General features: G+C 35.9%; 2 protein-coding genes across 6 annotated transcripts in view; both read left to right on the top strand.

Moving 5' to 3' along the window:
- Window positions 1–1,117: 1,117 nt before the first annotated feature.
- Window positions 1,118–3,082, top strand: LOC118740399 (dnaJ homolog shv). The gene is made up of 3 exons (XM_036471921.1): window positions 1,118–2,079; window positions 2,157–2,367; window positions 2,670–3,082. The coding sequence occupies exons 1-3, from the start codon at window positions 1,279–1,281 to the stop codon at window positions 2,723–2,725; spliced, it is 1,068 nt and encodes a 355-aa protein (XP_036327814.1). The 5' UTR covers window positions 1,118–1,278; the 3' UTR covers window positions 2,726–3,082.
- A 1,315-nt stretch (window positions 3,083–4,397) lies between these two features.
- Window positions 4,398–12,599, top strand: part of LOC118740397 — an 11,932-nt gene continuing 3,730 nt past the window's right edge. For 4 of the 5 annotated variants that reach the window (XM_036471919.1, XM_036471918.1, XM_036471916.1 and 1 more), the window contains exon 1: window positions 4,398–5,138. In XM_036471919.1, coding sequence (XP_036327812.1) covers window positions 5,112–5,138 — 27 coding nt within the window. In that variant the 5' untranslated portion in view covers window positions 4,398–5,111. The remainder of the gene's footprint in view (window positions 5,139–12,599) is intronic. The other variant, XM_036471917.1, reaches the window with a different exon arrangement.

Genomic DNA, 12,599 nt, shown 5'->3' with positions numbered 1-12,599 from the left:
CTCTTTAATAGAAATAAACCGCAATCGATAAGTACGCCATTGATGTGTTATTTTCGAGTCTTCGCCGAGTTCAGCGTTTACACTAACATATGTGTAAGCACCAATCTATTATTATTATTATTATGAAGGAACATAGTGCTTTTGCGAGCGTGCGTGTTGCAATAGATCAGCTCTTCCTGATTTGGGTTTTAATATGCAATTGCACACATTGTAATAAGCCTTGTAACCTCAAGTGTTTACACAACCAGCCTTTGAACGCGGGATCCTTAGTCCAAGAATTAAGTCATATGTGTCCAAATAATAAATATCTGTTGAGGCACCTGCTGCAAAGAACAAAGCTTGTAAAGCCTTATTAAGAAAATAATTCAAAATCAGTTCTACTTACAAGATTTAGTAACAAATTTGCCGAAAGTGTGAGCGTAAGTACTTATGTACTCTACCAGCAAATAATACGCTATACATTGAATATATCGTACATAGAGAAAATTACTGGGAAGTTAAAAAACGTCATTTTTTACACAAAAAACGTCCAAACGTCAACAGGATACAAAAAACGTCCAAATGACGTTAAAAATATCAACCTGGCAACGCTGGTTTGACAGCTGAACTCCGCCATTTAATTTGCATATGCAACCAAAGTCAGATGCGTGATTTTGAATGTGTTATTATTTATTGAATTGTGATTAATTGATTAATATTAAAGTCGTAAAGCAAGTTATAACTAATCGAGTGAAGTGTAAAGTGAAGAGGAATCCAAAAATGTATTGGTGAAGTGGTTGCTTTAAGGAGAATAGGAGTCATAAATGTACGCTAATTTCCGAATTTTACAAAACAGGGCATATTTCAAACCCGTTTTGTAAATAAATTAGTGATCAAAAATTAAAAAATTGGGTGTTAAAATAATGTGTAGACCCTTGACTAGAAGTGTGTGCAAATATTTTTTGGATCGGGTCACCCCTTTGGACGCAATACCTCGAAATAGACCGGCAACGTACTAAAGAGTACCCGTTTTGGCTCCCGCGGGCATTGTGCATACCCTTGAGTTCGTGTGGAACAAACCTATTCTCATTATGCAACCTTGCGTTTTTGACAGCCGAGCATCAACCAATCAGCTTCGACCACGCACACGCACACAGAAGCAATACAAGTTCATATATGTCGTTTGCACATTTGCCAACATAGTTCACAGATTAGAATTAAATAAAAGAATCCTGGAAATTATGATAACTATTTGTTATATTAACTAACTGGTACATTTTGAGTGATAAAGTAAACAACATGAATAGCCTGACGTTCATATTACTGGTGCAAATCACTTTTTGCCTATTGGGTTTTGCATGTGCGGGCCGAGACTTTTACAAAATTCTGAATGTGCGCAAGTCGGCATCAACCAATGAGATCAAGAAAGCATATAGAAAGTTGGCAAAAGAACTGCATCCAGACAAAAATAAAGATGATCCTTCATCATCAGAAAAGTTTCAAGATTTGGGTGCTGCTTATGAAGTGCTTTCCGACCCAGATAAGCGAAAAACGTACGATAGGTGTGGCGAAGAATGTTTGAAGAAGGATGGTATGATGGATCATGGCGCTGATCCTTTCGCCAGCTTTTTCGGCGATTTCGGCTTTCACTTTGGAAATGGTGATCCACAAGAACATCAAACGGCTCGCGGAGCGAATATTGTTATGAATCTTTATGTCACTTTGGAAGAATTATATTCAGGCAACTTTGTAGAAATCGTCCGAAACAAGCCGGTATTGAAACCGGCTTCAGGAACACGCAAATGCAACTGCCGGCAAGAGATGGTGACACGCAATCTGGGACCTGGTCGTTTCCAAATGATACAACAAACGGTCTGTGATGAATGTCCGAACGTTAAACTTGTCAACGAGGAACGTACATTAGAATTTGAAGTTGAAGCCGGTATGGTAGATGGGCAAGAAACGAAGTTTGTTGCTGAAGGCGAACCCCATTTGGATGGGGAGCCAGGTGATCTCATAATTAAGGTGCTACAAACACCCCATGATCGTTTCCAGCGCAAAGGAGATGATTTGTATACAAACGTTACAATAAGCTTACAAGTAAGTACATGTACCTACATACATACTAAGCAATTCATATTAAAAGAAACATAAAAAATAATTTCTTCCTGTGTTAGGACGCTCTTATTGGTTTCACAATGAATATTACGCATTTAGATGGGCACCAAGTTAGTATTACACGTGAAAAAATAACATCGCCCGGAGCACGGATACGTAAGAAGGGCGAGGGCATGTCAAATTACGAGAACAACAATTTGCAAGGCAACTTGTATATAACATTCGATGTGGAGTTCCCGAAGAAGGACTTAGATGACTCAGAAAAGGAAGGTTAGTAAATTAATATTATTATCTGTAACTAAGAGCGTTATTTGAGGGCGTATTGTTTAATTGCGTTGTCTTTTCTCGAAACAATGTTGCATTTATTCATCCCTGAGCCAAGGCTGTCAAGTTTTCGTGTTCTTTTCTTTGCATCTTCACATGGATATTGCGTGCTCTTTCTTTAAAATGTTGCCCTCTGATAATGTTGCCATATAAGAGGGGATATTTATTCGAGAAAAGAAAACGCCATAAGTTATCAATAATACAATTGTAAAGATAACTATACGAATTTCATATTGCTTTCATTTTAGAACTCAAAAAAATACTTGGCCAAGCATCCATAAATCGGATTTACAATGGACTGTGAAAATGTTTCAATGGCTGTCAACACGTATCAATAGCATGTTATACCTAAGTTTTAGTTTATTGTACAAATACTTGTCTAAAATTGTTTTAGCCATTAAATTTATATTTAAATTGTAACATATTTTTTTGAAATTTATATTTAAGTTATTTTTTTTTTGCTCCGGGTCAGTAGTTTCAATTTAAAGAATTGTAAACTAAATTCTAAGTTCTTACGAAATACCAAATGATGCTAGTAGCGTAAAAGAAACTCAAAATACTCTGAAGTTGTTCCTTTAATAAATTGGAATTGGAGGGATACTCAAAATCCATGTGAGGTTATAAAATGTGTAAAATAAATAACACATTAGTTGGTTTTAAATTCTAGTTTATTTAATTGTCCATTTGTAACACATCCTTTGTAATTTCCTGAAAGACACCATGTCCTTTCAATCCTTTTTTCAAACCAAACTTCGGATCTTAGAATCGGCCATAAGTTCTTACATCGTCCGGAATAGCTAGTTCCATGAAGTATAATATATAATCATAGTATATGTATCTACTTAATATGCCAGGTGCTAATTTGAAGTAACTGTACGTAAATATGTGTATCTAGGAAATATGCCCTGAACCCATAGCTCACCATAAACGCAGGACTTGTCGATATGCTCAACTTTAATGTTTTTATGTGCATCTATGACTTGCCACCAAGTTTGTATTCAGCATGACCAATAATCATGTAGATCTGGATCTAAAACGGTGTTCACATTAGTTGAATCAAAAGTTGGCTTCCCCCACTTCATTGGAAGCGATTAGTTGAGAGGCCGTTCACACCAGGCGATTGTTGCTTTCAACTAAAAGTTGCCTGTAAAATCGCCTCATGTAAACACCGTATATCAGATAAATTTTGGTGTGTTTACTGATTCTCGGGCTGATGAGAACCCGAGATCGCCCAGACTATTTTTCCGGGCAAGTTTGTGAAGACTATTGTTATTGTAGCGGTTATCCAACCTCGCCTAGATCGGCTAGTCCCTCAATCGTTGTCAAGGGAGACCCAGGAAGCCTGCAGATTCTATAGGGTTTGTCCATAGGGACAGGGGCTTTAGCTGAGTGTGGTTTAGGGGCATGTGAAAACTGTCAAATGGTCAGGAGAATAATGAATAACAAGCGGCTTTTAACTAATAAATAAACATATCGTCGTTTAAAGAACAAACCCGCGTATCGTCGTTGCTCACACAAGCTCTTGGCTCAAGCCTTATCCATTCGTCCTGAAATATACTAACCGGAAATGCGATTGCTTTATAAAAATGAGAACCATTTTGAAATATGAGTGTTTTTACTCTCTAGAAAATAATTTATGCAACCTGACATACGCGGTTTTGCATTTTGTTGATACGCGGTTTTGTACTTTAAACCATGATAAAAATATAGCAAGGTAGAACCGTTCTCTCAATTTGTCGGCCATGATTTTTTTTTGAAGTTTGCCAACATTTTAAAATCATATAAAAGTGAAAATAAAAAAATTGAAATTGTTCGAAATTGTTGTTGCTTGAGATTGAAAATGAAAATGTGTGTGTGAGTTTGTGAGTAAATTTAAAAATTAAATTGTTTGGAAACGTCAAGAATTTTAAAAGTGACTCTCAGCGGTTCTACCTTACTATATTTTTATCATGCTTTAAACGACGATATGCATACTAAATATGTTTTCCTTTGATAACTGAAAAAATATTAAGTGAGCTACTGCTCAAATATTAAATTTATAATTTTATACGATATGTCGTTTAGCTTCGGGAACGGAAATAGGGGTTTTGCGTTCTCGCGGTGTTGGCCGAAAGACGCCCAGATGTCAAAAACAATTTTTTTAAAGACCTTTTCAAATTTTCTGAGAAACACATGAAATTGCACCACACACATACTTCACTGTTTGAACTGAGTAGCATACTTTTCGGCGATGGGATAAGACAATCCCCATATTTTTTGCTTTCGGAATATACATATACATACAAACATTAATATGGAGGGCAAAACTACAAATGCTACAACATTGTTCAGAGTAAAGGACTGAGTGGAAGGAAAAAGGATAGTCGAATTTCGAACAACTGATGTTATTTAGAACATCAAGTGACTTTCGCTCGTGTAGACGCATTTTTGTTATTGGAAGAAAATATGTACATACATACATATAAAAATATGTTAAATTAGGAAAGTGTCAATAAATTACGAAAATCAAATACATAAAGATATGAAATTTAAATAGTATAAAAATTTCTACGAAGCAGCTTAAAAACTAGCACTACAGCTTTGTAGTATGTATTTAACTGAATCCGTGCATATATATAACCCGTTAGTCAAATATTTCTTTTAAGACTTGAAGTATTCATTGCCTGCAACTCTCCAAACGGTTGTTATGAATGTCGCGTAAATATTTTAATATAGAGGTAAGAAATGTTAAAGAAAAAGTGAAAAGGTAAAGTATCTTCTAGGAAATCACAGTAAATTCCGTGTCAAAGTGCTACACAAATATGTAATTGTATACGTGCGCATTTAATTGTACATATACATATGGATTTGAATAAGCTAAAATGCTTCCATATCGAGTATGGAAGGATGAAAATGTGAAAAATATACTTTTCATTAACCCAGTTCAAATTCATAAGCACATCCTTTTTTACGCATTGAAATTATGCCATAACAAGTCCATTTATTAGTTTTCCTCCTCCAACTTCGTTGCTCTCTAAGAGGCTATCGATTTTCCTTTTCGTTCCGTTACTTCATATAATGACCTAAAAATCTACTCACAGCCGGCACACCACAGTGACATTCCTCAACAAATGTACTCTGAGCATATACATATTTACATACATATTGTATCCATTATGTACAAACATAAGGATATACAATATGTTCAGAAAGCAGGCATGTCATATTGATACATATGTATACGCATTGTCCCTTATTTGTTATGTGTCATACATACTAAATAGAATAAAGCAGGTGTCAATTGAGAGACAAATTTAAGTACATATAAACAAATTGCTTTATAACAATTCTTTTTCGAGAAACTTATCGAGGGCTTATATTCAATACCCTCTATCTGCACGTTTCACAAAAATGAGACTCGAATATAAAAATCCACCAAAGACTTAACTGTCATCGGTGATATTAATGCTGACCTTGTATAGTGCTTGACAGAAGAATTTACTATTAAATTAACATCAGAATTAACATCAATGATGACAGGTAAGTCCCATATGGGTTCTAACATCACAACGTAGTTTTTGTGAAAAGTCCAGATAGAGGATATTGAATATAAGTCCTCGTTATATTAATGGTCATCATTCAATGCGGAAATAAGCGATTTTTTGGTACCCAAAAGTATGCAACCTTTTTCCTCTAACTGCTGTTTCAGAGAATATGCTGAATCAGAGAATATTGTCAAAACCTCATCTGTCATGTTCATGGGCGTAGCCAGAACAAAATTTAGGGGGGCCGCTGCGGGCCTATACAACAATTTTTTCAAAACCAATAATTATTACTAAAAAATTGTTATCATAGCTTAAAATTATTGTAACCAATAGAGGTATGTTGTACGCAAAAACATAAATAGAAGTTCACAAAAGTTGATAATAAAACTATTCGTCGATTTAAATAAATAACTTTTTACTGCACATGTTTTATTTTACGGGAAGGAAGCATCGAAAGCCTAACCCCTTCAGTGTGAGACTTTAACCCAAACTAAACCTCCTATCGTCATGTACCGTTCCCTACCCGGTACCACCGTCAAGGATTTTGTCGGGATAATAACACTGTGTGACTGATAAAGTTATAGATCTAATGATGCACAAAAAATATGCATACTTAGAATTTTGAATACCCCCTCACAATCTGGACTTAAGGTATAAAAACTCGTTTTTCGTAGTTTGATTAATGCAAGTCTCTAAAACAAAACATTGTTAAGGGCAACTTCAAATTAATTTTACCTCAATACCTACAAACTTTCTTTGTTTATGCATGCCACGCACGCAAAATTTGAACACTTCGCATTTTGATTAACCAGTACTTTGGAAAAACTTCAAGGTGGTGTTTGAGTTAAAGTGATGTGTGATGAGCAGGACCAAAGAAAATAAGCCGGAAAAAAGCAAATTCAAGCACTTACATTAGTAAATATGCTTCCAAATATGCTCGAAAAACAACCAAAAATTTAAGTACAGTTTAATGTTTTGTTTTTTATTCAGCTTATTTCAAGGATTGGACGGAATTCGAGATTTTCATATTTTCAGTGGTGTTAATGCATCGATTTAGTTGCCACTTTTTTACTATTATTCAAAATAATGCGGATTATATTACACTAAGATATGAATCCTTAATTTCTTTTCAAGACTGAATTTAATTGTTTCAAATATTTGTTATCCTTCGTTTGAGTTAATTATTTTTAATCTCTTCAATAACACCAATGCATACCCGTAGAGACAAACCTTTGGAATGGAAGTTACGAGTTAAAACAAACCCCCAATCGGTGTTTATATTATTACTAGCAGTCTTTACGATCTTCGTCTTGGTCCAACGTTTTTACCAACAATCACGTTCACGTTTGGTTTTGTGGTCGTCAGAAGGCATATCCTCCATTGCCATCCAGAAGTTCTTGTGGCAACAATTATCTGGTCCGATGGTGAATCATCCTTGAATCTGTATAGTACAATTTGTGGCAATTTCAAAATTGGGGAGTATCATTAGTCCACAGAAATCCAATATACATAGACTTATTTAAGACGAAATACCTTAGAATTGTTACAATTGTATTTGTAGGCATTTATCAAGAATTGTCTTTATTCTTTTTAGTCGCCGTGAAGCAAGGATCGCAATCGTTCAGGTGATTGATTAAACGGTGGTAATTTAACTTTGATCCTTGGTGTCTCCGATTGACTTCACTTGGCGATTTTTACCAATAACTCGACTCCAGCGCCACCTTGCAACTCTTTGTGCAATAGTAGATATTGCCCCTACCTTTACCAATATACATATTTATATCACGAATATGAGCCAAATCGGCCACGAGACAATCGGAAAATGAAACAAATTGGCCACGCTTACCTTGCCTTGCTCCGTCCATCGCATTTCATGGATGGCGGTGATGTCAGTCTTTATTTTCCCGAAGACATCAACCAACTGGGCAGAGGCACCATCCCTATTAAGGGTCCGAATATTCCAGATGCATACCCTCAAATCATAGTCCTTTCTACGTTTGCCGTGATCGTAATCAAAAGAAGAGGGTATCATCCGAGGCATGGTTTTTTTCATTGGGCAGGGTTTAACGTGCGGGGACCCAAACCCAGCGCAGTCGGGGTTATACGTCTTGTAACATTAGCTCGCTCTCAAAAGGGTGTTTGATCGCTACCTAGGGGATACGTGGATATAAATATCCAGACGAGTTGAGCTGCGATTTGAACCGTAAGAAAATAAATCACTTCTGGTCACTCCCAAGTGAATAGCAAAAGCTTTGCAGTACTAGGAAATTTACAGAACATAGTGGTCCAAGGCCAACATCTTAACTAATACCTAATGTTTTTTTTTAATTCATAGCTCTACATACCTGTATACCAAATAGCCGGAGAAGACGTTATTCTAAAAGAAAAATAAAATTTTCCGTATACTACGGTGATTCCCAAAGTCATCCAGGTGGATCCCCAGGGGTCCACGGGAGACTCGACAGGGGTATACGTTGGCGTGAAAAAATATGAGGTCCACGAGTTGTTCGTGGGTACGGTTGCCAGACGTAGTGATTTTATCAGTACAGTACTGATTTTTCAACTCTTGTACTGATTTTATTCATAACTTCAATCAGTACGCTAATGTCCAGATTTTTCAAAATTTGTACTGATTTGTACTGAATTTTCCACTCAAACAAAATACTTTAGGATTCTCTTAAGGTTTTTACATGACGTTGCAACTTGCTTAAACTGCACTGTAAAAAGTAAGAAGAAAATAATTTAATTATAGTTGACATGTTTCAAATAATATTTGATATGTCCAAGAAAATAATATAACAAAAAGATCAATTGTTTTATGGGCACATCGCCAGGTCGTTACGTACCAGTTGCGATAATATGATGGAGCTTAGATTATTTAAAAAGAAGGATGACGTTTTTCGTCGAGTGTTGTTAGTTATCTCGAAAAATTTTTCAGTTTAATAACAGCTAATTTTAATATTCGAATGGCTTTTGCCTATAACTTACAATTCTTTTTTCAAAATTTACTGACATTTTAAAAGAGCATTGTATACAAGACATAGAGTTAGATATTCTTTTTAGCGAATTCTTAGTCTTCAAAGTTTTTGCGAAGTTGAAAAAAATAATTTAAGCCATGAGGAAATATCCTATCCTTAGATAGTGGTACTTTTCCACAGTTTGAAAAAACATGTAATTTTTTTTTTCAATACCACACTCAAACGAAACAACTGAGAGAATCTTAAGTATAAAGTTTGCTTCCTGACGCAAAGAGAGAAACCGGCTTCTAATTTCAATTTTTTAAAGTAAACTTCAAATTAAAAGTAATTTTAAAATGAAATGTATAGAATTCTTTGACTATTTAAACACTGAAGATTGAACCATCTCATTATCGCTATTCAAATATGTCATAAATATAAAATAATTTATGGCTTCTGTGTACAATGATGTGTACACTAATGTTAAAATGAATAACACTTTTATTTTTTATGAGCTATATTTTATGTATACCAAAATATTGGTGAAAACAAGTACTCAGGCGTTTTAGAGCATTATCTGTTACTTACATTCATAATTTTGCTTTATAAAAAAGTATACTGATAAGTACTGATTTTTAACCGACTTCCAAAAAAGGAGGAGGTTATCAGTTCGTCGGAATATTTTTTTTTTTTTTTTATTTATTATTTTTTTTTTTAATGTATGTTACCGCATAACTTTGGACCACGTTAACCGATTTCGATAATTCTTTTTGCATCGGAAAGGTAGTGTCTCAGAGGTAGTCCCATACTAATCTGGTTAAGATCCGATCAGCGGATCATGAGATATATATATATATAATTTTTTTTTTTATATGGGAGTTGAAGTCGGTTTTTTTTTGCTAAAAATTTCTTGTTTTAGCATGAAAAAGTCAAACGTACTGATTTCGTGCATAAAAAATCTGGCAACCCTAAACGTTGGGGCCACGAAAATTCATCTGGTCTTGATAGTAACAAATTTTGAAATGCATGATGCTTTTAGTTTCCTATGCCAGGACTTTAATAAGCATTACGACTATTTTGACACCTACGACTCACATTTTACCATTAAGAAAACCTTACTTGAGATTTTGAATAAATAACATGTAAACCCTTACATTGCACCTTATCGTTCAGCTGGTGAACTGTATTTCTGTTCATTTTATGAGGTAAACGTAAACGTGAATCGCTTTTTTGTAACTAAATAAATTAATATCTGCAACCGGGAACGATAAATTACACAATATCTATGACTGCTTAGTGCAATTGTAATCGGCTTCGTATATTTTCGCGACCGCGTAACACAATACGAGCATGGATCGGAAACTCGGCCTTTCCAATCATGATCAACAGCTTGTCCACAGCGCGGAGCGGAAACTAGAGCTTTCCGCCTGCCACACACTCAAAGTAATGACTTCGGGAACATGGATCGGAAACTCGTTCTTTCCGACCATAATCAACAGCCTGTCCGCAGCGCGGAGCGGAAACTAGGCCTTTCCGCCCGCCGAACACAAAAGTAGACTGAAGACTAGGCCTCGCCGCTACCAAACCTGCTATTTTATGTTATTATTATTATTATTACTATTATTATAAATTACTATGTATAATTAGTCAATTCTGTAATATACTATACATACTTAAATATCTAAATGTTCTATTCTAATTTGTCTGTAAGAAAACATTTTTCTGTAGACCAAATAAATAAATAAATAAATAAATAAAAAACCAAAATGTTTGCTTGATAGCCTATTTATTTAACTTTAATGTATAGTGCTCTTGACGCACTGGTTAACTTACCGTCACTTTGTGTCATCATCATCATCAACATATTTCGCAAATGCAAGTTTCGACTAAATTATGTTGGTAAAGATAACGAGCTTGCTTTACTCTGGATGCCGGCCAACTCGGGAGTGCCTGGAAATGAGACATCTGACCCTTTGGCCACAATTGGCTTAGACCAAGTATTCCTCGACCCGCAACCAGTTATAGCACTCCTCACTTCGACCATCGAAGCCACCATCAGAATCTGGGTGGACACTCCGCTCAGCAATGACTGGGAGCCATGGAGTGGATGCAGGTGGGCAAAACTCATGTTGCCTTCAATCTCAGAAGGTCTATCTAGTTTTTTCCTCCCACTAAGAAGACGGGACTGCTGACTGGTCACTTCACGTGGCACAAACACCTGACTGTGATAGGCGTAAATGACAACTCCATTTGCCCATCCTGCTTTGAAGAGAATGAGGCGGTGGAACATTTCTTGAGCTTGTTGCTTGCTTGTCTGTTTATCATCGATTTATCTAGATTCCATCTTTTGTTTTTTGTCAGTTTGTGAATTTGAAGTTTGGCGTAAAAAGCTTTGCAGTTTTGTGTTTTAAAAATGCGGGTGACGCATATTTTGCGCATCACTTTAAAACTCGGAGCGATAAAAATAAAAATGATGCCATCAACACAAATAAACTATTTGACAAATACATACATCACATGCAAATTCACGAGTGAGCCGAACGTGTGAGGAGTTTATTTATTGCTCTCCAAAAATTTAACTCCTCAAAGCGAGATAGTTCTTTCATGGCTTTACGAGCTCTGTTTTTTAGAACTTGCAAGTATGTAATCACATTATTTTAATAAATAGAACACAAGAAAATATTTTATTTTTAGTGAGTCACGAGGTGACTCTCCGCATGTCGGGCACATCTGCGGTTACCATCTCTGGTATATGCAGCAGGTGTAAGTTTTTGGGCCTGGGTTTGACTTTATGCTTACCCTGCCATGGACGAACAACGAGATTTCGCCGAACTAATCAGGGTTAGATCTTTGTCTTCGTATTCGTCTGAGTATTCGCAATAGTCTTCTTACTCATCTTCGTTTTAGCCTTATATTTTGAGCTTTTGCCTTAGTCTCAACCTTGAATTCCTGCGTAGCACATTTCGATAGTTCTCTCTCAATTTTAACGAAGACGGTATGTATTGTAAGTTTCGCATATTTCATGATGTTTTTTAGTTAACTATCGTCACTAAAGAAGTTTGACTTCAAAAATACCCCAAACAGTTTTGAGAAATGTTGCTAAAGTCGCAGTCGTATATAAATGTCGGTCATTCCAATTACGCGGACCCGACAACCGTGGCAATAATCGTTGTCGTCGAGATCCAGCCGGGATAAGTTAGAGTTTAACTAGCTGCATTATCCAAACTGAAATTCCGCTAGAGTTACGCGCATCTCTCGAAACATACGAAGCTCTGCATAACCCAATGGCGGCATTCACAGGGCATGGTTTCATAAAGGTAGTAATTTTATCTCGATTAATGTTGTAAATATGCCGTCTTAATAGCGTTAGATGATTGTGTGCAGTATGTCTGGATTTTGTTTGATGCCTTTTGACATCCATACGCGCTGGCTCAGATTTTTCCTGAATATAAATCACGTTTACGTGGTGTTTGGTCTACTGTGATCTTAATCACCAATGACCAAACTTTCGCAGTGTTAATTAAAATCGGGTGGCCAATTGCATAGTTTATTGTCCTGTTGTCCACAGCGTGTACTTCTCTTTATTTGTATTTTATTGAAAATAGCGATTGTATAGAATAAATGTTATCTCTAAACTTGTTGGGTTCTTAACTGTCGCTATTTGGAGTGCCATAGACGTGGCTACTTAATTGCAGCT

The sequence above is a fragment of the Rhagoletis pomonella genome, unplaced genomic scaffold (genome assembly GCF_013731165.1).
Source record: "Rhagoletis pomonella isolate Grant_MI unplaced genomic scaffold, Rhpom_1.0 Rhpom_scaffold_00006, whole genome shotgun sequence".
NCBI lineage: Eukaryota > Metazoa > Arthropoda > Insecta > Diptera > Tephritidae > Rhagoletis > Rhagoletis pomonella.
The sequence above is the reverse complement of the archived record's forward strand: the minus strand, read 5'-3'. Positions and strand labels throughout refer to the sequence as shown.